Raw genomic sequence first — 27618 nt, forward strand, 5'->3', positions numbered from 1 at the left:
TAATTATTGCTTTTACTGCTTGATAAAAACAATGAAGTTCTGGACAAATCATATGTGAACTCATTTCCAGACAGTGAGCCTGCAGGGGTAGAAAAGTGTGATATTTTTCCTCACCCATTGTAAGGGTCACTGATGACACTTCTATAACAAAAGACAAGTTAACAATCAAGACCAATTTACTTAATCAAAGTTTTACATGACACAGAAGCTTTCAGAAATGAAGACCCAAAGACCTAGGAAGAGGAGTTCTGGTTTCTATGTCTCACTTCAAGGTAAAAAGAAAGAGAGGCAGAAAACTGGAGGAGGCAAGAAGGTCAGCAAGGTCCTGAGGTCCTTCCAATATCCTTCAGTTCAAAGCACTCATCATGCCAAAGTGCCGACCTTTAGAAAATTGTGATCTGGGCCCCAATAACCCCGTAAGCAGCTCACAAATGGTGGAGTATTTGAAAAAAGGAAATGAACATCTGAAAAGTAGACTCTACCTCTTACACTAACTTTATCATTGATGGGCTCTTTGAAGAAACTTTAAACATCACTTGAGTCTTACTGACTCTATATTGACATAGTTTATATGTAACAGAGAGAATGGCCTGAAAAAGGGTAAAAATGTTTTCTACTTCTTCAGATTGCGCCCCCCCTTACCCTTTTTAAGAACTGAAACCTATATCCCTGCCTCAGGCCACTGGTCAGGAGGGGAAGGGGAGTGTCCTTTCTTCTTTGTGCCACAAGGGATGGCTCAAGGGAATTGTCCTGACAAAGATAACAAGATTGTCTTAGCCAAAGATGGCATGAATCAGAACCTTTAAAAGCTCAGAAGCAGGACATTGGTACTTCGAGATGGGAGTCTGCCAACCTCCTCATTTGCTGGCAAATAATAAACTTCCCTTTTCTTCTCTCCAAACCATTTGTCCTTGTTCTTCTGATGTGGCCTTGACACAAGTGCCAAACTTTCTGTAACAGAATTAAGTGTCCCTGGGTGGGCCCATTGGGACCCCAGCGGAATGGCACCCCACAACTGCTGGAAGAGGCAGGGAGTAGCCCCAGGTAAAAGCTGTGGGTCTTTTCAGGTAGGAACAACTTCTTTTTAAGGTAAGAAAACAGAGAAGCTCCTAAATTTCACTAGGTTTTAGGGTATTCACTTTTCTTTTCTGTAATGCTCCTATGCAATAATAAATTTTTATACTTTTTCTCCTGTTAATTCATCTATTGTCAGTTTATTTCATAGGCTCAGTATCTAGCTCTCAGAAAGTAGAGGAAAAGTCTCCTCTCTTTTAAATAGCATTTCTATCTACAAATCAGAGGTTACAAACAAAGGCCTCCCAAATTTAAACAAGTAATGGAAATGAGTGAAGCTGTCCAGACAGACCAAAGTGCATTGGAGGATGACTGCTGGCTTCGGGGTCCAGAAGAGGAAGAAGTTGCTACTGTGAAATCATTTTGGAATATGGACCCAGTGTTATTAGCTGTACTGATTTTTAAAGAAGATAGAAATCCCAATTTTTTAATATGAAATAGATAACTGAAGGAAATTAGAAATATTTTACCCTAAAATACATTTCTTTGACATATTTTGAGATAACTGTTATGGGTCTCACAGATAGGAGTACACTGAAAAACTGTCTTTTGTGGGAGGAAATTTGCATCTGTAAAGAATCTCCATTAATTCATTCAGGTCTTTTTTTATCCAATCCAGGAAAGAGTAACTGAGAGTCTGACACCTTTAAAGGTCTGAAAAGAAACATTTACCATCTAATCTCTCTGAGGGCTGCTACCTGTGAAACTTTACATAACAGGACCACCTTTGCTAGCCAAGCTTCCTTTCTCCTGCCTATAACCTGTCTTGCCACCAAACACCTGTTTGGCTATGATCCAAGCCCCCATTTTGAAAAAACCTCTGTACCTCATTGAGGAGTTGAATTTTCATTCCAAAGGCTCCTGTGTTTACACATTAAAATAAAAATTTGTATGCCTTTTTCTCCAATTAATCAATCTACCTCATGCCAGTGATTTTTTAGAGAACCTTTATGGGGCCAAGGGCCTTGGTCTCTACATAACTAATCAGTATGGCCTGAGTGTTTGTGTCTCTCCCTTAAAAGTCATATGTTGAAATCCTAATCCTCAAAGCGCAGGTATTAGGAGGTGGGGCCTTTGTGAGTTAATGAGGTCACTAGGGTGGGGCCTTCCTGAATTGGATTAATGCCCTTACAAAAGAGATCTCAGAGAGCTAGATTGCCCTTCCACCATGTAAGTATATAGTGAGAAGACAGTGTAAGGTTGAGGAAAATGCTCCCCCTCCACCCTTTAAAGGTTCCCTGAAAAATCAACTCACAAAAGGAGGTTAACAGGAGAAATGGCATACAAATTTATTAACATACACATGGGGGAGAGCCAGAAAGTGATTATCCCCAACCCCTTAATGGGGTACTGAAGCTTATACACCATCTCGAGGCTAAAGAAAGAAGAGAGGCTCGAAGCATGGCCAAAACAGGCTATGGTAGCAAATCAGTTTACAGTGGCAAGACAGGTTATGGGAGGGAGAGAAGAGGAGACTTGGCTAGCAAACGTGGTCTAGTAATATAAATGAAACCTCACAGGTAGCAGCTCTCAAAGAGAATAGGTAGCAAATGTTTCTTTCAGACCATTACAGGTGTCAGATACTCGGTTAACCTTTCCTAGATCAGAGAAGGGAAGACCCTCAGAGAAAGCCTGACTGCATCAATGTAGATTTTCTCTGCAGATACAAATCTCCCCAACAAAAGACAGCTTTTCAGGGCTACTTCTGTTTGCTGGCTCTCTGAACAATCATCTGAAAATATGCCAAAGTATATTTTGGGGTAAAATATTTTGATTTCCTTCAATAGCCATTTATGAGGAAGCAGGCCCTCACCAGACACTGAATCTGCCAGTACCTTGATCTTGGACTTCTCAGGCTCTAGACTTGTAAGAAATAAAGTTATAAGCCACCAAGTTTATGATATTTTTGTTATTTTGTTATTTTTGTTAGCCCAAATAGACTAAAACACCAATCCACGGACACACAAAACAACTGAACACGACCCACAGCCCTCCAGTTTATGACTTCTGTCTCTGATAATTGCTCTGCCCTGGCTCTGAAAGTATCACTGTCACAGTCTTAAGTGCCTTACTTGCAACTAAGAGAGGAGAGGCAGTGACACAAATTACTGTTGAAAAATTAATGATGGAAAACTTTGATAACCACATCAATGCACTACAAAAGTAACCCACCCTAAGCAATACTGGGAGACATTCTGTCTAGGTCTCTCATGTTTAGAGACATTGACAGCCTTTGTTTCGGATAATCTGTTCAACAATGTTTATATAGCAAACAACCATAAAAGATAGATACAGAGGCCCCCTCTAGAGCAATAGCTAGATATGCTAACTTCTCCACTCCCACTGCTTCACTTGATCAGTCTAAAAAAAAATAAAATAAAATAGATATGCTAATTGTCCATTATGAAATACTCACATTTTATAAGCTCATGGTTTCTCTCCAGGAACTAAATCTATATCCCTGTCTCAGGCCAGTGGTAGAGAGGGGCAGGGGTGTGTCCTTTGTTCTTTGTGCAACAGGAGATGGCTCAAGAGAATTGTCCCGACAGAGGTCACGAGATTATGTTAGCTAAGACATATCTACCTTCTATGGTTGTTTGCTATACTGCAGGTACAGTAATGCAGCCTACTGTACTATTTGTGTCATTCTGTGAGAATTGTGGCTCAGGGAATCAGTAAAGATGCTAATATTCTAGTTATTGTGATTGCTTTGAGTAATAAAGTCCTTGGTCTCTGACGCAAGAGTTTCATGTCTTCTGCTAGCATGCATAGCACAGAGGCGGACTAACATATTAAGTTGGAAATACAATAAAATCTGAGATAATTCATAGTGTTTGAAACCTGACATTAGTTTTTTTCTTATACTGTAAATTCTAGCTACTGTAGCTGCTCTAAAATGAACAATCTAGTCTTCTTTCATACTGTTTACCACACTTCTCTGAATCAATATATTTCTCTTTTGCTTTTGACAGTACAACATTGCCTTATTTTCTGTCAAAACAGTTATGAACTACTATCATTCCAAATGCCCGAATATTTTTCTATCTCATTATTTTTATTTAATTTTTTCTTTATCTTCACCTTCAGACAATTGCCTAGCGCTTAGCAATAAAACAAAATGACTAACAGGCAGACTGTCAACCTATGTCAAACCTATGGGTTTGAAACTGTTTGGCTACCTGCTTACTGGTTGTGTTACTTTGGACAAGTTATTTAACCAACTCATGCCTCAGTTTCCTTATCTATAAAATGGAGATAATAATAGTAATTAACTCCGAGATATCTGTAAATTAAATGAATTTACACATTTAATGTGCTTAGAATAGTATACAGTATATAGGAAGAATGCAATAGATGTAACCAATTATTATTCAGTTGAATTTTCTTGAAAAATTCAGTTAAGGGCTCACTTTAAATGTAAGTTGTTTGTGATTTATAATCTAACTCTATTGGGAAGCTGAATGATAATTTAGGATTACAAATGTGCTTTCCAATTCAAATCCTCAATAGCTTAGTAAAACATTATTTTCATAGGCTTTGCCTTTTGAAAAAACCAACACCTCATCTCCCAATCTTCTACAAATGATATGAAGGACCAAGCATCAAACTCTCTCCATGTAAATGTACAAATATACTATGAAGTTTAAAACAAAATGTCAAATAACTCTTCCATAGATGACATTGTTCACTCAGGATGCCTAAATATTATCACATAAATATTAGATGTTTTCTTCATGGCCCAAATAAAAAAGTCATTTCACCAAATATTACTTGTCTGAGGCAATGATTCCATTGGTGTTTTCACTTGCTATGGTGTTTCTCTTAATGGCCTCAGATAACATCCCTTGATTTTCTAAGAGCAGTCCTTTCTATTTTTCTAAGCCTATAACAATTAAAATAAACATCCAAAGGGGTAAAGCAAAAGAGGAAAAGCTGCAAAAATCTGATTTGATTTTCCTACGCTTCCCTCCCTCCCTATTTCCAAGTAGCTAATCCCCTCTCAAACAGTACAATAGAACAGCTAGACATAAAGAAAAGGAGATAAAATTGGCTAGCCAGTACATTGTTCTTGCTAATCTGGACCATTTACATAAGGGTTAGAAGGCTTGTTTTATCATTTAAACAGGCTTAAAAGCCTCTTTGCAAATGAGATTTAGTTCCTACAAAGGAATGAATTCTAGCTATTTGGTGAGTTTCTGCTAGACCAGCACCCGGAGCTGATTTGGCAGTGTCTACATGCTACTTCTTTGGCCACAAACAGTATATGCAAAGATTGCTTCCAGCTGCCAAAACTGAACAACATCAAGCTGATTAAATTCTTTCCAGGAGGCGAACAGGATGAGGGGCAGGTTAAGAGGCCAATAATATCAGATCTTAAACTGTACCTGGGCAAACTCTTCCTTTGTGCAGGTGCTTTAAAAGTGACTTTGAACATTCTGAGCCCCTAGAATCTTCCTTTGAAAGGGAACAGAATGGCAGACAGCAAATGAAATTTTGACACAGAGGACATAAAATAGTCTCAAGCTGTGAAGTGAAGACAATCTAAACTCTTTGATGCATTGTTGGTATGAATGACACGGATAAAGGATAAACTGCATAACTGACTCCCTTGCCAATGTTAGAGCAAAAGATCACTAGAAAGAAAAGATTTTCTTAACACAGAGGAGTACAAACTTTGCATCAAAATCTTAGATTTTTAAAATCAAGATTATGTTTATACATACTATACCTATTATGTGTTTTACCTGGCACACCTTGAACAGATGTTCAGTGTGACCTTGGCCTGAGGCTCAGCAGGGTGAGTAGGACGGCCTTGGTTAAATTTGCTCCCAGAAGGTACCAAGGTTGTTACTCCCTCCATTCTTAAATCATTAAGATCCTCTGTAACAACACAAACAATTACAGAGAAAAAATTAACTCTAGTAGAATTATGGAGAAAAGTCCATGTTTTCAGGTATCTGCCAGTAGTTTGTTAAACAAAGCATTATTTTATATTTCCCCTGAGAAAAAAAATCTAACTTCATGTATCAATTATTTTTCAAATTATTTCTAGATATAGTTGGAGACAAATTATATGTGAAGATTTACAGGAGACAAAATGGTAAGAGACTGAATATACAAACAATGAGCTGAACATATATGACAATAGAACATGGTGCATAACCTCTGTTGTAAACATCTGGGGAGGCCAAACCATAACCTCTACGGCAATCAGCCCAAAATGGTCAGGACGGTTGATGACTGCGAGCTTCCCTATTTTTTGCCTTTGCTTCCAACCCAGAACCAACAAGACAAAACCAAATATGTTCTAAAATCAATTACATAAATCCATTTCTAATTAGTCTGTGTCCTGCTTCTCCATCCAACTACCTCCAATCAGAATATACCCAAAGCCTTCTTTTTCACTCTTAACTTTTTCTTTATGCCTTCACCTGAGGAGGACAACAGTATACCTGGATGGTCCTGCCCCAGAGGTTCACTGAATCTCCCTTCTATTTTTCCCAGGTCCTCAATTAAGACTTAAAAGGTCTAAATTTCCCTTGTGATTCAGTTCTGATATAATATGTACATGAATTCTTTCTCTGTTCGGAGAACAAGGGAGCTTGTAAAAATGATCCCAATTACTTGCTCTAAGTCGTAGCAAAAAAAAAAAAAAAGGACATAAAGTTTCAAAAGATATAAATTATAATTTTGCTAAAACGTAACCCATCATTGAGGAATTAATCTACATGAGGAGGAAAATCACTCTCTCCTGATGGACTAAAGACTATAAAAACATCCCAGACCCCTCAAAGGACAATTGAGGGGATTGCTAGGTTTAATTGGATATTACGAGGAGTGTCAAATTTTCCTGAGATGGTGACAACTCTTAGTTTAAGTCGTAAACAAGCCTTCTGTCATCTGAAGAAGACTTGTCAACAGACCCCTTCCATAGGCAATCCCAAGTAAAAGCTCTTTTGTCTCCTTTTGCATAAGCAATCTGGAAAAGCACTTAGGGTTTTAACTCAACTTCATGGGAGTCATCAAAAACTCAACACCTTGACCTGTTTGCCAAGGCTTAGTCCCCTTGTTTCAGAGCAGAGCTGCCATTTCAAAAGTTGGTGCTTCTGCTGAAATAGTTATGGGCTCCCCTCTTGATCCTCTGGTTCCTGATGCAACACAGACATTACTACTGCCTGAGGATACATGACTTTTTAGCCAGCAATTAAATGCTCATGAGATTCTGGTAGTCTCTCCCTCTCACATTACTATTCACCACGGCAGCAGTGGTGAATTTGTTGCCACTCTCTTTCCTGCCCCTGCCAGAAGAAGGGAACCTCACAATTACTTCGGTTACAGAAATTTCTGTGCTTTACTCAGTATTTTTTTTTAAGGACTCTCATTGCAAATCCTGACCCTATATTATTTGTTGATGGATCATACTTCAAAACTTGAAACTGGAGATTATCAAGCAGGATATGCTGTCACTAATTAAAGCTTGCCTGTAAAATATAGCGCTCTACCTTAGGTAAAACCAGCCCACATGGCAGAACTATTGCACTTACTTGGGCTTGTTGACTGGACAAAGACCTCAGAGTAAATATATATATGGTATGCTTTTTTTTAAAAAAAATATGACTTTGAGATGCTTTGGAAACAAAGGATTTCCCAAGTCTGCTGGAACCTCCATAAAAAATAGACAAGAAGTTTAAGACATTTTTAGATATACTCCTACTTCATAAGGAGGTAGCTATTATAGAGATTAAGGCTCATGAAAATACAAATAATATGGAAGCTAAAGGAAATATTCTAGCAGATCATTTTGCCAAACCAGCAGCCTTAACCAAGGTTATGATCCTAAGATTTTAAATAATAAATCCCTGAAGTAATTCAAAGACACTGTTATAAAATATTAACATTTAGCCCCTGACTTTGAAAAGAACAATGGGAAAAAATATGGTTCTAACTTCACCTAGATAATCTCTGGTATTCTTGGTGACACTGAGATAGGGAACAGCATGTCCTGTTTGATAGTCGTAAGTTCTGAACCACGGTCTCTGATAAGACAAGAGACAGTGGAGAAACTGGCCAAAACTAACTAGAACTCAAATGGCCATGAAAAACAACCTCAGGTTACCCTCGCTGCTCATTATACCCCACTTATAATATACTAGCATACTAAAAGAAACTCCCACCAGCACCATGACAGTTTACAAATGCCATGGCAACTCTCAGAAGTTACCCTTATGATTTAGAAAGGCGAGGGACCCTCAGTTTCATAAACTCCCCTCCCTTTTCCCAGAAATCTTATGAATAATCTTCCCTCTGCTTAACATAAAATTAAGTAGAAGGTGTAAAATAAGAGCCCAGAAATTCGCAAGGTTCTACATTCTGTTGCTCTGAAGGATAGCTGCTGCCTATCTATGGGGCAGCCTCCCTTTTTTTCTTTTCTTACTTTAATAAATTTGCTTTTGCTTTACTCGGTTGGCTTGCTCATGAATTCTTTCCTGTGTGAAGCCAAGAACCCACTTGGCTTTCAACCAGACCTCAGTTTGGGTGGGTTCAATTTCCTGTATCAGCACCAGATGGCTCAAAATGGATACTAGCTAAATTTCTCCATAAAATGACTCATCATGGTACAGATAACCTGGTTACTATCTTAAATCAACATGGCTGGGAAAACTTTACAAATGATAGCTGAGATCATTTTTGAGCTATGTGTCACTTGTCAACAACATGGCTCTAAAAAATCTGTAAAGATGGGATATGATCAGGAACCAAATCTTCGTGGGCCTTTTGAATACCTTCCAATGGACTTTATACAGCTTCCACGTTCCACGGGATTTGAATATGTTTTAGTTATCATATGTTTATTTTCAGGTTGGGTTGAAACATCTTGCTGAAAAGCTATAGTCTTTACAGTGCTAAAAAACTGCTTGATTTTGTGTTTCCAACTTTGAGAATAGAAACCTCATATCAAATGGCCAAGGCACACACTTTAAAAAAAATATAAAAGAGCATTACCCCCTACTTGGAAACCATGTTGCCCTTACCACGTACAGTCTTCTGGAAAGATAGAAAGACTCAGTGGCATCCTTGAAACAAAATTAACAAAACTTTCAGAAATACTTGTGTTTCCTTGGTCAAAGGTACTCCCACAAGCCCTTATAGCAATATGGTTCATTCTCTTAGGGACACATTGCTTATTCCCCTGTGAATTGGTAACTGGAAGGTCTATGTGTTTCAGTATTTTACCTATGATACTGTACTCTTCCCTACTGCACACAGACATGGCAAAATATTGCAAGACACTCACATAATACACCCAGTCCTACTACCAAGAGGTTAAGGTCACATTCTTAAAACATCTTCTTAAATAGCCTCTTTATGATATTCAACCATGAGATTTCACCCATTAGAAGATATATCAGAGAAAAACTGCTCTTGACTCTCATTAGAAGGGGTCTTATCAGATACTATTAACAAACACAGAAGTAAAACTCACTGGAGTAAATTCACAACTAAAGAAACAATAGAATTAACAAAATTAGGAGGCTACTCTAATAGGGGACCTCAAAATGGTGATTTTCAGAGATTCTCTAGAAGCAGCTGATCTTTAGGGTAGACAGCTGACCCATGACCTCCAAAGCAAACCGATGACCTCAGATAATAGTTTCTGCCCAAGTTGTTGGATCAATATCCCCATCTAATTCCTATTTTGATTTTCATCTACTTAATCACAATCGTTCTTCTCATTTTCTATAGACCCCTGGTTGTTGCCAACCCACAATGGTCATTTTTCTTTTTTATTTTATTCTTATTAAAATTGTTAGATGAGAGTATAATCATGTTCTAACACTAATTCATATTATCCCAAATAGTAGCCCTGGAACTTACTGATTGCTGGATATGCTATCCCTCACCAGACCACGATGCTAAAAAAACCTTTGGAAAATTCCATGCTTATCAAATGAGACCATAGGGAATTATAGCCAGTGGCATTTCTACTTAAACCTACATGAACAAATGGTCTTAAACAATCAAACTGTGACTTTGCTAGTGTCCCTCTCTCACAGAAAAAGAACCAATTATTATAATCTATTAATTGAACTCTAGGTAATTATAAATTTGAATTCAAGAACCTTTCTAGGATGATGAGCCAATTACTTGCCACCAGGAATAGAATAACAGAAAGTCCAATGTGTAACCCAGCCAATGAAAGGCCTGATTTCAACCTCATGTCATGAACGATTCCTTTTTTTCTGGATCCCCATGTGTTCCTACCAGACAGTACTTCCTTTGCAGCCAGATGGCTAGTACTGCTTGCCTCATACACACACATCTTATGCACTTTAGGAACATTAACACAAGTCTTACCTGTACACAGACACCCTAATTCTAGAGATCATCAAGCCTGGAAATTTCAACTCGGCTATGAGCTGCAAAATGAGGCTACCTTTGATTATTCAGGAACTCTACTTGGAGGAGTTACTGATTCATTGTTTACGCAAACAATCAAAGCCCTTCCAACAACAGAAATCATACAGATGAAAGACTATAAGACGTATTACTATTGCTGCCAGAAATTGTAAATGATACTGCCTCTATCCTACACAGAATACAGATTCACCTCAACTTACTGACAAGAGTAGTGTTGGACAACTGCATGGTTCTGGATTTCTTGTTCACTAGTTCTGGTGATATCCTTGCCATTGCTAATACTCCTTTCCATACTTGGAGCAATTATACAAGTAAGGTAGAAATGTTCATATGTCAGCTTGAGGAAAAAGCTATTTGGTCTTCACGACCTGTGAGACTTGTTCTTTTGGCCTAGGTTGGACAATTCAGTTTCTTGGTTCTGAAGCATCTTAAATGGACTTTTAATTGTTTTTGTTTTTGTCATAGTGATCATGATGCTGGTACATTGAATTCTATCCAGAGTCTTTTTTTTTTTTTTTTGGATTTAACATTGGTTCATTCCTTTTGAGGGTTTGCCAAATACAAAGATAGATTACTAGGTCTAAATGATTAAGGAAGAATAATGGTTTGTTTTAGTCAACAGTGTATTTAGCATTTTTTTATTTTTAATTGTTATGGTATAGTAGTTGTATATATTTATGGAGTCCATGTGATGTTTTGATATAGCTATGCACTGTATAATAATCATGTCAGAGTAATTGGGGTATCCATTACCTCAAGAATTTACCATTTCTTTGTGTTAGGAACATTCTAATTGCACTCTTTCAGTTCTCTTAAAGTATACAATAACTTATTGCTGACAGTTGTCACCCTGCTGTACCATCAAATATTAGATCTTGTTAATTCTATCTAACTATATTTTTGTACCCATTAAACATCCCTACTTTATCCCTCAGTCCCTGCTACTTTTCCCAGCCTCTGGTAACCATTATTCTACTCTCTTTCACCATAAGATCATTTTCATTTTCAGCTCCCACATATAAGGGAGAGCATGTCAGATTTGTCTTTTTTTGCTTGGCTTATTTCACTTAACATAATGTTCTCTAATATCATCTATATTGTTGCAAATGATAGGATTTCATTCCTTTTGATGGCAGAATAATATTCCATTGTGTATATGTACATTTTCTTTTTTTTTTTTTATTTCAGCATATTATGGGGGTACAGATGCTTAGGTTACATATGTTGCCCTTGCCCCCGCTCCAAGTCCGAGTTTCAAGTGTGTCCATCCCTCATATGGTGCACATTGCACTCTTTGTGTATGCATATACCCGTCCCCTCCTCCCTCCTCCTCCCTCCCCCTCCCTCCTGCCCGACATCCAATAGATGTTATTATGTACATTTTCTTTATACATATATCTGTTGATGGACACTTAGGTTGATTCCAAATCTTGGTGCTGCAGTAAACATGAGAGTGCAGATATCTTTTAAATATGCTGATTTCCTTTCTTTTGTATATATACCTAGCAGTGAAATTGCTGAGCTATATGATATTAATAGTTCTGTGTTTAGTTTTTTGAGGAACCTCCATATCATTCTCCACAGTGGTTGCACTAATTTACGTTCCCACCAACAGTGTACAAGGGTTCCCCTTTCTCCACATCCTCGCCAGCATTAGTTATTGCCTGTCATTCGGATAAAAGCCATTTTAACTAGGGTGACATCATATTTCATTTTCTGATTTGCATTTCTCTGATGACTAATGATGTTGAGCATTTTTTCATGAATCTAATTGGCCATTTTTATATCTTCTTTTGAGAAATGTTTATTCAGATCTTTTGCCCAGTTATAATAGGATTATTTAATATTTTCCTATTGAGTTGTTTGAACTCCTTATATATTCCAGTTATTAATCCCTTGTCAGATGGGTAGTCTGCAAATATTTTCTCCCATTCTGTGGGTTGCCTCTTCACTTTGTTGATTGTTTCCTTTGCCATGCAGAAGCTGTTTAATTTGATATGATACTGTTCGTCCACTTTTGCTTGGGTTATCCAGAGTCTTAAATACTTCTATGTGGCCACTCTCTCATTAGATGACCACAGTAGTGATACAACAAAAGAGAATAAGAAGATCTTGTGATACAACTGACTATGGAGACAAGTGAACAATCATCAAGCAGTGAAGATTGGGATCTCTTTCCTTACCTTTTGGTCAACCTCCTTTTGGCAAAGGAGATACTGGGAGACAGAACATCCAAAGAGACAATGGATAGATCATACATGGCATTAGAACTTAGACCCACAACCTCTGCAGCAATTGGCCCAGAATATTCAGGACTTGGATAAGAAAGGCCAATTTCCTTTTTTCACCCTTTTTTCCAACTCAGAACCAACCAGAGAAAGCCAAATATGCTCCCCAAACCAATTGCATAAGATGGTCTGTTTCTAGTTAGCCCTTCTCCATCTTTCCCATGCCAACAACTTCAATGAGAACACACTTGAAGCTTATCCTTATTCTTTTTTTTCGTCTTCATTATAAAGCTATCCCACTCCCCTTCCTGCCTTCAGGTCTGTGGCAAATGCAAGTGATAGTGGCTGACTCCCGTCCTATTACAAGCTCTGAATAAGTAGATAAATATTCTCTACTTGTTCTCCTTTGAGGAGGTGGGGTCTTCATTTATTTCAACAATGGAAACTTTCAAATACCTAAAGGTTTGTCATACAGAAGAGATATTTGAGTTCCCTCTGTGTCTCCAGAGAAGGAATGGGTCTAAGGAGAGGGAAGTGTATTGTGTGTTTCCGGGTCATTATAACAACTTTCTAACATTTATAGTTATTCAAAGGCATATTGTACAGTGCTGTGGAGGAGATGTGACCACCCTATCCTTGAAAATGTTTAAAGCAGAGGCTGAATGATTCTTTATAGTGGATGATTTAGAGTTTTGGAGAAGCATTGTACTAAATGGTTTAATTAAAATCTAAGCTTCTCATACATTCTCATTATAATTCAATAATGGATTTAGGGTATGTCTGATACTGTTAAAGACAGAAAATTGAATATATAAAAGAACATTGTTTAAATGAAGAACAATCTTTTGGGGGTCATCCTGCTAACAGTTGCTTCCTCAATCTTAATTCTGGATCCACAAAGCATACCACACTGACTTATTAATGAATCCTTTATACTGACATAAAGAAATTAGGTGCTTCATTCTGGGCTGGAGAGTCCAGACATGCTGGCCCCTTGTTACCTTTTAGGACGTGCTCAAAGGCCAATTGCACCATTACTCTACTAATAAGATACAGTATGGAGCTTCATGATAATTATCTAAGCATTTTTAGATTGCTTGACATATGTAGAGAAGGTAATAAGACATGAATTTTATGATTGCATTTTGATAAACAATAAAAACTCCTTGCCAGAACTCTCCTTCCATATACAAATTTAAGAAGTGTATTTAATCTGACTTTTGAACATTTCCTAACCAATCCCCAGCCCCCATCTGGACAGCACCTCTTTTTTCCAGCTCAGAGTAAGCATCACAATGTGGGAAAAAAGGGAATCCTGGAGTCAGACGCCTTCTGGAATTCATTTGCTGGTTCACTGGAGACTTCAGAGTGCTGCAAGCTGAAACTGTGTCAGCAATAGCAATGGCTTTGGAAGGGTCAGATGCAACTGTGGTGATGGCAGTGAAATTGTTCCCTCCAGTCTTAGGAGAGGCTTCACTCTGAAAAATATTCATTTATTCTTTCTTTCTTTCTCAATATAAATTCTTATAAGGAAGTCCAATGAGCTCCTCATAATTACTGACTACTTACCAAGTTCTAAATGGTGATATAACCATCTTAAGAATCTGGTTTAGTCATAAGAAGATGCTAATAATCCATATATAATTTACAAAGGACAAAATAAAATGAAATACAAATCTAGGTCTCACTAGCTTCATTTCCTTAACAACTTTATTAAAGGGAACAAGTGTCCAGTATTAAATAACCAAGAAAAAGAATCAGAAATTCCTCAACTTAGGAAATTTGGGAAAGTTTGCATAAATGGAAAGAGAGAGAGAAAAACAAGTCAAGGGAGGAAATACCAGGAACATTTTTTAAATATAGAAAACTTAGAATATTTAAACATCAATAGTATTGAACGAGTTAAAAATACACCATTCTGGTATATTGACTAACTTCAGTTAAGGCATCCCCTACAGCATCAGAGTCTTTTTTCTCTTTCTTTCCTTCCTTTCTTCTTTTCCTTCAGTTACAGGCACTTGAAAAACAGTAGGTGCAAAAAGATCACTCTGACCATAATTCTATTTCTTAGAAGTAGAGGATGACATTTCCCTGTGAAAGATGCCCTCCCTAAACTACAAGAAAAGCAACATTCTCATCATCAAGGACAGGATATTGAGACTGAGAAAATTCTGCACAGACCTTGTTAAAATAACTCTTATCTTTCAAGCCTCCCCATATTATTCAGTTGATTCTTCACAACTTCCTATTCTTTGTTTCTGTAATTGACTCTGTTTCTTGTGCCTTCATTTTCTTTTAAGGGCTCCTATGTGATGTAAAACGCATATTAAATATTAAATAAATGTGTATGCTTTTCTCCTGTTAATCCACTAGCTTATACCAATTTAATTCTCAGGACCAGCCAGAGGGGGAAAAAAAAAGCAACCAAAACACCCTAAAGGGAAGAGATAAAGTTTTGCTTCCCCTACAGCACCAGAGTCTTTTTTTCTCTTTCCTTTCTTCTTTTCTTCGTATTTCTTCTTCCGTTCTTTCTTTCCATTCTCCCATTCTTTTTTCCTTCCTTCCTTTTTGGGGTCTTTTTCCTAAGTAAAAATATTCTCCAGGACATTCTATTCTCCACGATATCCAGCCCAGTGCTATAAATACAACAGATATACCATCTTTTGTTGCAAGTAGATATAAATTCAGTGCATTAAGAAGAGATTTTGGCCAACTAGAAATTTCTTAGAAGCAATTAGAAATACTTTTTACAACAAAGACTCTCATGATTGTTAAGATGACAGTGATAGAGAAGGAGCATATGAAAATCAACTGATGGGATGTTTTAAAAACGTACTTCCCCTATTTTGATACTTTAAAATTAAACTGACTAGTAAATGGGAAAAGAATGTTCAGAAGATAGATAACTACAATATAGTGTGATCAGTCCTATCCTAGAAAAAAAAAAGATCTTTTAACTGTTACAGGAAACAAATGAGGTGGAGCAAGGTAGCTGAATAGAAACCTCCAGCAATTGTCCCTCAGCATGGACACCTAATTCAACAACTATCCACGTCAGCAAGCACCTTCAGAAGAACCAAAAATCAGGTGAGCGATCATACTACCTGGTCTTAACATTATTTCAAGGAAAGAGTCACTGCAGAGGGCAGAAAAGATAGTCTTCTATTGCCTACGCCACCCCTCTCCAACCTCCTGGCAGTGCCCTGAGAATCTGTGTGCCCTGGGCAGGGAGAGTGAAGTGATTTTGGGGCTTTGCATTGAAACTCAGGGCTGCCCTGGAACAAGGGAACACAGCACAGGGCAGAATCCTGCAGGTGCCCACAGAGGGAGCATTTTGACCAGGCCAGCCAGCGGAAAATCCTCCACCCTGAAACCCGAGTTTCTGCTAGCCCCACCACCTGAAGAAAAAGAGCAGCCTGGGGCCTGGACTCAATTCATGCAATCCAACCACAAGGGCTGCAGTTCTTGGGCAATTCCCATGGCTGTTCTGGCTCAGAGCCAGTGGCCTTGGGGTGCACATGACCTACTGAGACACCAGCAGCTGCGGCCAAACCAGTGCCTGTGTCACCCCTGCCCCATTGGCTCAGAGAGAATCACCTTCCACTTGAGGAAAGGAAAGAGAATCGCGCAGAGGACTTTGTTTTGCAACTTGGGTACCAGCTCAGACACAGTAAAATAATGTACCAAGCATACTCCAGAGGCCCCTGAGTCCAGGCCTAAGTTCCTGGATGGCATTTCTTGACCCACTGGGCCAGAAGGAAACATGCTGCCCCGAACGGAAGGACCCAGTCCTAGTAGGATTCCCCATTTGCTGACTACAGAGCCCTTGGGCTTTGAATAAACATCAGAGTAGCCAGGAAACAGTCACCACTGGCTTTGGAGGAGACTGAGTGGGCTTCAGGTATGACATGGTTCTCATGGCCATGTGGAGTGCCCTCTTGGAGTGCCCATGTGGAGTCACTCCTCTTCCAACTCCAGCAGGCCAGCACAAAGAGTGAGGGAAGAGAGTGAAAGACTTTGCCTGGTAATCCAGGGAATTCTCTCAGATCTTATCCAAGTCCCCCAGGGTGGTACCACCAGAAGTCTACAAGAGTCACAGCATTACTGTGTTTGGGGCAGCCCCAGTGCTGATACAGCTACAATGACCAAAGACTTAGACCACAACACTCAATTCCCTTTGAGTATCTGGAAAGCATTCTTATGAAGAACAGGTTCAAACAAGCCCAGACTGTGAAGATTAAAATAAATACCTATCTCTTCAATGCCTAGACATGAATATCCACACACATCAAGAACATCCAGGAAAACATGATCTCACCAAATGAACTAAATAAGGTACCTGTGACCAATCCTGGAGCAATGAAGATGGGTGATCTTTCAGACAAAGAATTCAAAATAGCTGTCCTGAGGAAGCTCAGTGAATTTGAAGACAGCACAGAGAAAAAATTTAGAAGCATATCAGAGAAATTTAACAGAGATTGAAATAAAAAAAAAAAATCAAGTAGAAATCTAGAGCCTAAGAACTCAACTGAAAAACTAAGAAATGCATCAGAGTCTCTCAACAGCAAAATTGACCAAGCAGAAGAAAGAATTAGTGAGCTTGAAGACAGGCTATTTGAAACACAGTCAGAAGAGAAAAAATAATAAATAAGAATGAAGCACATCTACATGATCTAGAAAATAGTCTCAACAGGGCAAATCTAAGAGGAGGTAGAGAGAGAGATCGGGGTAGAAACTTTATTCAAAGGAAACAAATGAGAAAGCAACTCAGGTTAAAAAACAAAACTGCCACATATTGTCTCTTGGCATTCAGCACTATTCTTACTGTTTTCCACACCCCCTGTGTTGCAGAGGCTAAAAGATTAGGAATTGCATTGCTTATACTATTTTATTGTCTAGTTCTCTACGTAGGGTTAGGTTTCATCAACGAACTATAGACATTAGATTTGGAAGGTAGAAGAGAGGTCAACCCATTTATTTTCCTCTAGCAGCAGTCCCAGTTGGGTAGAGTTTGATATGAAAATTGTTGGTTGATTATTTTTTTAAACTCTATCTTCCTCTGAAGTTATTTATCATCATATTTCTATGGCAAAGCATTTATGACATCTGAAGCAATTTCCTGCAGTTTTCTAACTTTGAATGGTAATAGCCAATGTTGACTCTGAATTACTGCTGCAGTAAATATATAAAAATTGATGATGGCTCCACTAACTTTCAAACCTCCAGTCCAAGCATCAAATTCCCTGAATTAGATCCCTTTATGTTTTAATTATGTAGAATAGTTTCAGTTGAATGAAACCTGACTGATAAAGAAATTATTGGGAAGTTGAATAAATTAGGTCACAGATATTAAATAAATAAAAATATATAAACCATATCAGCTGGTGAAGAACTTTTCAGAGGGATAGAAGAACATGAAAAAGTACAGAAATATGAAAGTAGGTAGTACTTTTTGGAATGTTATGCAGCTCATATGACTGTAACCTGATATGTTTAGGGATAGCAGAATGTAATATTAGAAGAGTTTAGTCTCATCATAAGGGAGATAATGTAATGAATTCTGTGTTTTAGAAAGATAACTGTAGGTATATTTATTATAACCCGATTTACTAAATAAATCATTTTTAAAAATTTATAAAAATTAATTTTATGAATATTCTTTTTGAACATAGTTAATATTATGAAAAATATAATCTCCATAAAATATTCCTCAATGAAATATATTCCACCCATATATTTAGTGAATGAGTTTATAAATGTATGACTCATAACTATATATATATAATATAGAAATATATGCCTCATAACTATAAATGCATTTCTTAATAGATTCTTGCTTAAGACTGTATAAGTATATATTCAACTACATATCAAAATATATTTAATATAGTCAATATATTCAATATACTGTACAACTGCACTCTCGAATGCATTAGCTACTATATACATGTTGTTATTGAGCACTTGAAATGTGGCTGGCTATTGCGAATTCAGATATGCTGAAAAATGCACACAGGATTGAGAAGACTTAGTACAAAGAAAATAATGCAAAATCCCTAATTTATAACTTTTATATTAACTACATGTGGAAATAACAATATCATCAATATAACAAATAAAAGTAAATAACAATATTATCAATAATATAAATTATTAAAATTAATTTTATCTGTTTCTTTTTCTTGTTTTTAATGTGACTACTGGAAAATTTTAAATTACTATGTTTCCCCAATTTGTGGCTCATATGATATTTCTATTGCCCAGTGTAATTCTAGAACATATATTTCATAAATGTATTAATAAATATCGTATTTTAAAAGAAGTTTTTCTATGTTCTATGGTTTTTGACTAAATAAACATTCCTTAATTTGATGCAAAAAATAATATATTCACTGACTATATTCAAGAATAATATTCATGAGGTAAATACGATCACATTCATTGATTCTATCCAAAGGAATATTTTTTTATCATTTGCTATCCTTATATCTGGCTTAATTTTTTTCCTAAAACCCTTACCATTACTTGACTTAACATAAATAAATACACACACGTGCACGCATGTGCACACATATTTAAACACAAACACACATGAATAGATACAGATACACATACACACCTAGTCTTCATTTATTTTAAAAAACCTATTTCTTTTCTGATACCTCAGAATAGGAGCTTCATCTTTTTCATTTATCATTGTAATCTCAGTGTCTTAGAAGTGTGTCTGGCATAGAGTAGGCATTCATCAATGTTTATAGACCATCAGACTTTGTATAATTTGATATTTAGTTAATTGATCATTGCATAAATTGATCTTTACACAGAATTGACTTTTGGAATACTGGTTTTTGAAAAAATACTTTTGGTGCACTTACCACAGCCATTGGAAAAACAAAAAACTGCAAACAGGGAAGTATGGCAGGAAGAAGTTTATATCAGTAGTTCATGTATAAGTTTTTGAGGGCCTGGTAGAAGGGAATAATAGCACTAAGAAGAGAAAGAAACGTATTGAAAGGTAATTTCAGAAGAAGATTCCATAGGATGTAGCGAATGCTTGAATGTGAAATCTGAGCAGGTTTCTCCACATTACCACTTCTGGGGAACACAGGAAGAGATAATACTTTCGGTTTCACACATGCTGAGATGGAGCTATCTTCAAGCTATCCATATGGATGTCTGGTAGACAGAGGGACAAGTCGGGAGCTAGTGAAGGAGCTTGGAATGGAGCTATAGACCATCTGGCTGAGAAAACCTGGTACAATTATCATCCCAGTAGTTAGAGTCAAGCAGTGACACTTTTTGCATCTAACTTTCTTTACAAGTGAAGTATGTGCATTATATAAACATTATCTTTAAAAACTTATAAAGAAGAGAGTTCTACATTTTTTTTTCCTTTTCCACACTAGAAAACCCAAACCAGTCAGTAATTTATTTTTAAAGTTAGTCTATAAAATTGTATTTTCTGAGTCACTGGAACACTATAGAAAAAAAGTGAACTAATTTATGACTAAAGACGTGAGCATTTTGTCTATATACAATAGCAAATAACCAAGCATTAATCAAGCAAAAAAGTGTTTTGATTTAATTTAAGGAAATAACAGCTGCCTAGATGAAATAATCCCAGGACTTTCATTTCATTCAAGTGCAATCCATGAAATAATTTACAGCTGCCTGACCTGGACAATGTGGGAGATGAGTGAATTTTCTCATCTGTTTCAAGGAACTTTATAACAAAAACTAAAAGCTTTCCAAACAAAAGTCTCTTTACAGCGATTCAGGGATAGGTTACACAAGAATTATATGGCAGTTTTCCTCAGCATTGCAATTGGTTTGTTGATTTACATCGATAAAGTTGATTTGGTCAAACGTTTCAAGCAGATGTTATATATTTTGAGTGAATTATTAAAAATAAAGCAAATGTTAAGAAAACATATCAGACATTAGACAAGTTTAAATCAAATGTGCATGAAAACTTTTTTGCTATGTAAGACAGCTATATTTCTTTAAAAGAGGGAAGGAAAGAAAGGAGAATGAAACATAATTCACTCTGCCGGGACATATTCTGGTTGAGGGATGAAGGAAAGATGTTAAGGCCATGCTTCTGTTGGTTCTCTATTTTTACAGTCGTGCCTCAAATATGAGTTTAGTGTTCTTTCTTAGTACATCAGAACAGTATAACTTGAAGCTTATAAATAAAAAGTTCATAAGTGAAAATCAAGTTCATAAATATAATAAGAACAAAATGGTAGATATCAGAAATTATAGGCTTTAACTTTTTAGATTAACTTCGTTTAAAAAAATTTAAGTTAGAATTGCATTTGGAAAAAAAAAAGTCTTGTGGAATTTAAATGCTGTGTTGAAGTTTCCCATTTTTAACAACATGAGAAAAAGTAGGTTACAGAATATTTACTTTCCTTGACCACATGAGATCAATAAACAAAGAAAGTGATTAGACTGGTTAAGTTAGGAAAAATGTTTATATAAACTTAAATTTACATATATTCTATATCTTTTATTGTTAACTGAAAGGAGTAAGAAACTTTCTGAGATATTCTTTGTTAGCTACCAGTTCCTGTTTAATTTCTTTGAATGTAACCATCAATAGCCAAACACAAAATGACCACAAACTTTTGTAAAAATTTATAGGCTAGAATTTGTTTGCTTAGACTGCAAATGAATCACAAGACTTGTGCTAATTGAACCCTTCATTATATAAATTGTAAAGGTTCTTCTGTTAGTCAGAAAAATAAAGACATCTGGGAGTGGTTTTCTCCTTCCAATCTGGAAGAAAATACTAGTTCTTCTAGCAAATTCAAATCCAAACACTACCCAAGGCTGGGTTTCCGCATCAGAGTACATCTTTATTTTTCTTAATTTTCATCCGCCACAAATTCAAGGGATTATATTGTATACACCCAAAAAAAAACCACTTTTATTTCCTGAAATTTTTGCCACTCTCTGAAGGTTTGACAGATAGAGATTACAGGTTGTGAACAATCCTCTTTCATAAAAGTAACTGAAATTCCAGGCGTGTGGACTCATGTCAGGGTAGGGTTATGTAAACAGACTGGCCTGGTATAATTGAAAGCCCAGTGATGGCCCTAATTGAAGTGATGACACATTGTGACCAACACAGAAATCTAAAGATAAGATCATAGGCATCAGTTGTATCAAGGGACCAGGTTTGAGGGGCAGCAGGGGAGACCACAGATAGTAGATCAGCAAAGAGCTTAGAAGTAGAGGTGTTCAAGAATACAACTGGAAAACAGAGTGAGAAAATCTAGGTAAAATATTGAGAGTATAAACATGAGTAAGGCAAGGATGGTTACTAGGAGGAAGAGGAGATATTGGTTAACCTAGAAGACTAGGACTAGGTAAATTATCAATTGTTGTAAGGTGATGGGTAAAAATGTGTAATTTTTTTTCAAATGTGAAAACCACTGCAAAACCTTGCAAAACCTCATCATTTTAATTACATTTAAAAATGCATTTTAAATTTTAATTCTCCCAGGATGTGTTTCTGGCTAAAGAATTCATATAATGAATATTCTTTGATAGTCAAAGTCACTCTTTGAGAAAGGTTTTTCTTATCCCAATGGTTTAGTTATGGAACGATTGTGGGCCCTGTTAGGTACCATTATGTAACAAAAGCACTATTTCAGCATCTACAAGTGATACATCAAACTTACATTTATTTGTTTTGTTTCCAAACCACTTGTTGACCCAATTTAATATAATTTTTATACTCCCACAGCCTGTGTGTTAAATAAATAAGGTCCTATGTTGAGAAGTTCCTATGTGTACTCTATTAATTTGTTGATTGCTGATGAATGTTTATCATAAACCTAATAATTATACCTTGTACCATATTTAATGATATTTTAATTCTTGATCCAGACCACAAGTATTGATTGAACTCATTTTGATGAGTATTTCTGCATTGGGTTTCATAAAATGCTAATTCAAAAAAAACCCTTTGGAGAGAGTATGATACATTTGCATACTAATTGCTACAGACCCAATTCTAGGAGTATTCTATAGCCACACTCTAAACTTATCTTTAGTAAAGTTGACTCTGCCTGAAGTCAGTTAACTTTATATACTTGACACAAACACACAAATCTAAGTTGACATGATATTAGTGGATTTAAATTCAGGATTTATTGTTAGTTTATTTTTTCTTAGATTTTACATGTAGCAAGACCAGGATGGTGGACATCTTCCACCCACCATTCCTCTTTCTTTTCTTGTATTTTGTCTTTATATTTGCTTAAGTCCTAAGCCTTGCTATTACTCTTCCTTTACTAAACCCTTAACTTTGTAGACTTTTTTCACTTCAACTGTCCCCCATTTGATTTCCTTTGTACTTCACTACCATTTCTCTCTTTCATCTTTTAAATACTGCTCCCTGATAAGAAATTTAAACTAATATTTATAAAAGATATAGCTGAACTTTGTGCTATTGATATTGATATTTCCATCATGTAATGTTCTCAATGAAGCAAACTTTAACCAACTAAATGTCCATAAAAAGTAAAAAAAAAAAATGAAAAAGTATATCATTATGCTAGTCACATTTGTTGGGATTCTAACTCCAATATGGTTAATCTAAAAACAACATTAAGAATTATAGCTACCCTTTTTCTCTCCTTTCCAAACTCCTTTTATTTTTGTTGTATTCTCAGCCCTCTGGAATAAATTAAAAATATTCAAATTTGGAGAAAAATTGAAAAGAAGACCCCGGCTGGCCACATGCTAACATCGCTGCTGATGCATTTTGGTCCCGCCTGCTGACTCATGCACCCTTGTGGTGTGCCACAGGCGAGAAGCAGGCACATGACAGACCTTTCCCATCAGGGAGATGCAAGCCACACGCCACAAGATGTCGCCACCCTGTCTGATACATTGTAAATCCATTTTCCATTCTGCTGCTACTTTCTTGGAATCCACATGCTATTCTCATCCCTTACACTTGAAGCCACAAAACAGTGCCGCCCCGAATGAAATTTTACAAAACCATTTTCAATTTTGTTTAATTATCTTGGGTAGTTGCCTCTGTGAAATTCTTCCTGAATATCATGTCATGCAGCATGATGTCACCTAAGAACCTCATCTCATTTCCTACATTAGATACATTTTTTGAGTTTCCTAAAAATGGGTATGTGGTGACAAGAGAAAAATAAAAATGTACTAATTAACCATACGATATGCTCCTTTTATACAGCCGTCCTAGCCTCTTTCTGTATTTTGAGCATGCCAAGAACGTCAATGTCCTCAGGTCTCCGCACTTGCTGTCTCCTCAACCTTGGAAGCTCTTCCCCCAGAGACCCCGAACTGTGCTCTCTCTCCACTCAAGTCTCTGATCAAATATTGCTTCCTAACGGGGGTTTCCCTGACTATTCTAAGAGAGGAACCTCTATCGCTCTTTATCCAGTTATCCTTCTTTACCTCCACAAGGTTTATTATCTCCCAGAAGTACACGGTATGCTTATTCTTCATCATTTATTCATTAATAAATTCCCAGGAGGGCAGGGACTGTCTCACCGTCCCTGCTAGCTCCCTATTTGCTATCCTGGAACTGTCCTTGGAACATTGAAACTCACTAGTCACATATTGAATGAATGAGTGAATGAGTTATCCCAGCGGCATGATACGCATGTCATTATTATCTCCATTTTATAGATAAGGTATATTATAGATAATATACTTTCCCTTAGAAAGTCTAAAGGATTTCCCCAGGTCGCACAAGTATTAATTGGAAAAGACAGGAATTGAATTTGATTTGTTTGACTTTAGAACTGAGGGTCAGCTTTTATATATACACACAAACATGTTCAACAAATGATTTCTCAAATTAGTTGTTGTATAAATTAACACAATATTATTTGCCTTCTCTCAATAAGCTTACATCTGGTTAACTCCATGTACAGGACACCACTCTCCGATGTCAATTTTTACAGGAAAATAATCATTTGTTGAGTGCCTACTATGTTGTAATTACTCCCTTAGGTGCTGCAATGGACTGAATATTTGTGTCCTCCCCAAATTCATGTTGAAATCCTAACCCCCAATGCGATGGTATAAGGAGGTAAAGCCATTAGGAGTAATTAGGTCATAAGGGTGAAACACTTATGAATATAGCCTTTCTGCCATGTAAGGATACAACCAGAAGATGGCAGTCTGCAATGTGGAAGAGAGCCCTCGCCGAAATCCATCCATGCTGGCAGCCTGATCTCAGACTTCCAGCTTCTAGAAGAACTGTAAGAAGAAAATTTCCGGTGTTTATAAGCCATCCTGTCTATGGTACTTTGTTATAGCAGCCGAATGGACTAAGTGTTTTCAGATGTTGTACCTTATTTTGTATCAAACAACAAAGTCTAAGGCAGTGTCTGTCAACCACGGGTGATTCTTCCCTCCATCTACCACAAGGGGACATTAGAACAATGTCTGAAGATACTTTTTGTTGTCATAACTATGAAGGGGGGTGGGGAGTGGGGGTATGTCCAGACATACTGGGATCTAGTTGGTAGAGACTAGCCCCCCATAACTATGAACTATCCAGCCAAAAATTCTAACAATGCTCAGGTTGAGAACTACTGCTGTAAGGGCTGTTGGATCCCCTATTTACTGCATTACAGGCAGGTGCTATATATGAATAAAATGGGTAGGTATAAGAAAACAGAGTGCTGGCTGGGGATTGGGCAGTTTTTGAAGGAGTTTAATGTGTGGGCCAGACAACAGTGTATGATGAGTTTAGTCTCATGGAATTTGACATTTGAGTTGGAGTGTTTAGTTTGATCGAGTTACACAGCTAGTGTGTGGTACAGCCTAGATCTGAACACTAAGGCAATGTTCTTCCAAGCATAGCACAGCAGCCTGTTCACACTGCGTTGCTAATTAACTCTACCTTCCACAGAGACAACTTAATCTGTTTGAACTGCTCTACTTGTACCTTAACACGGACCTCAGTATTTCATCACATACCTCACCCCAAATGATATCTAACTAATGGAAATTTTTACGAGAAATTTCATGACACTGTGGTGAGATAGTTAAATTGAACTTTTCATAGCGAAACTTCTGCCCAATCAGCTTTAAACATCTTGACTCTTTCGCCAGTTTTTGCTCCCTGTGGCTGCTCCATATCATGCATTTCATCTTAGTATTTTTTGATTCTCCCATCTTTCCTGACTGCCATCTCATCTCCAGTCCTTTTGAAGAACAAATTGAACAACCGAACTCACTCTGTTTGCATCCCCACTAAACACCGTGATTAACAAAACAAAGAACTCATCTTGAGAGTTATCTTCCTTGTGAAATACAGTCTGCCATGCCCACTTACTGTGAAAAGTTTCAAGCTCATAGCCGTACCATCAACCTACCACTGCTGCATAAGCAACACAAAACCCACAAATGTTCTAGTCCCCTTACCACTTGCAACTTTTTTAAAATTTTTGCCTTGTAAGAGCACCATAGATAAGAAAGGAAACAAGAGGAAGAGATAAGTAAATATCTGTGTCAAGATGACTCTAAGATGGCCCCATGATCCTTGCTTTCTGGTTCATGCCAATGTGTAATTCTCTCCCACTGAAAGTCATCTGTACATAGTGACTTGGCTTCTAACTCATTGAATGCTGTCAAATAGAGGGGGCTTCACTTCGTTGATTACATTATGAGAGACTATGATTTCCATCTTGCTAGCACACTTTCTTTATTGGCTTCTTGGTTTGCAGGCTTACATGTAATAAGGTGCCATGTTGGGGAGATCCACATGACAAGAAATTGAAGGTGGCCTCTGGCTCATGGTCAGCTAGAAACTGACACATACAGTTCAACATCCCTTAAGGAACTGAATTGCGCCAACATCCATGTAACCTTGGAGGCAGATCTTTCCCCATTAGAGCTTCAAAAGAGACCCCATGAGCCCCAGTTGCCACCTGGATTACAACCACATGAGAGACCCTGAACTAGAGGACCCAGCTAAGCTGTGCTTAGATTCCTGACCCACACAAGCTCTGTGTTGTTTTAAGCTGCTAAGTATATGGTCATGTGTTACATAGCTACAGATAAAAATTGCAACAGACAAGCAATTTTTCTTTTTCCCAAATTATTTAGAATAAAGTTCTTAGTGAAGTCTTGAAGAATTACTTCAGTGAGTAGTTTTACATTGAATAACTCAAACTGAAGACCAGTTGAGACATATACAAAAGACAAACAGTTAAAATTCCAGACCACCTTAAGATCCCTGGCCATTCAAATTATTCCTTAAAATATTTCGCCTGGTTTCAAAATGGCAAGCAAAATTGTGAATTATAAATTGATAGTCCTCGAATTTAATATTTGCCCAAATTTGTGATATAGCAAAGTTGTCTGTAAGGTATTTTATATAAAGTTCATAATTTTGTTATTTTAAATTATTTAGAAAAGTTTACATTATTTATAAAGGCTGAATTTTCCCTTTGTGTCATAGTGTTGATTACAGCTATGATTTATTTGATGCTGTGTTCTAACTTCAAACCACAATTATAACATCATTTGGGTAGGAAAAATATGATCCACTTTGTGAGTCTCAGGTCCAATATGTGGTTTTCACAAACACATTCTGACAAAAAGTGGAGTCAGCCTGTAGCAGATTTTCATGGAAGACATACACGCACTGCTAGAGTACACAGCACGCCTGACTCACCTTGTCCCCCACTGTCCTGGCTCAACATCTCCATATGGAATATACACATGGCTCAGATAAGCCACAGCAAGAGGAACATTCACCCAACATTTCTCCTGGGGTTCATCTTCTGGAACTTTGGAAATTATAAAGAATACTTTTTCATATAAAACATATTAAATATATTTCCAGATCCAATTTCAATATACTAGTGTTCCCACATCCAGACAA

At 37.0% G+C, this 27618-nt stretch overlaps 1 protein-coding gene across 1 annotated transcript in view; it reads right to left on the bottom strand.

Moving 5' to 3' along the window:
* LOC105825360 (chromosome unknown open reading frame, human C8orf34) overlaps positions 1-27618 on the bottom strand; it is a 403699-nt gene that overhangs the window by 192842 nt on the left and 183239 nt on the right. Inside the window, exon 7 of the mRNA XM_012663110.1 lies at positions 5820-5955. Within this exon, the coding sequence (XP_012518564.1) occupies positions 5820-5955 (136 nt within the window). The remainder of the gene's footprint in view (positions 1-5819; positions 5956-27618) is intronic.

This window comes from Propithecus coquereli, unplaced genomic scaffold (genome assembly GCF_000956105.1).
Source record: "Propithecus coquereli isolate 6110/MARCELLA unplaced genomic scaffold, Pcoq_1.0 Scaffold8, whole genome shotgun sequence".
NCBI classification, from domain to species: Eukaryota; Metazoa; Chordata; class Mammalia; order Primates; family Indriidae; genus Propithecus; species Propithecus coquereli.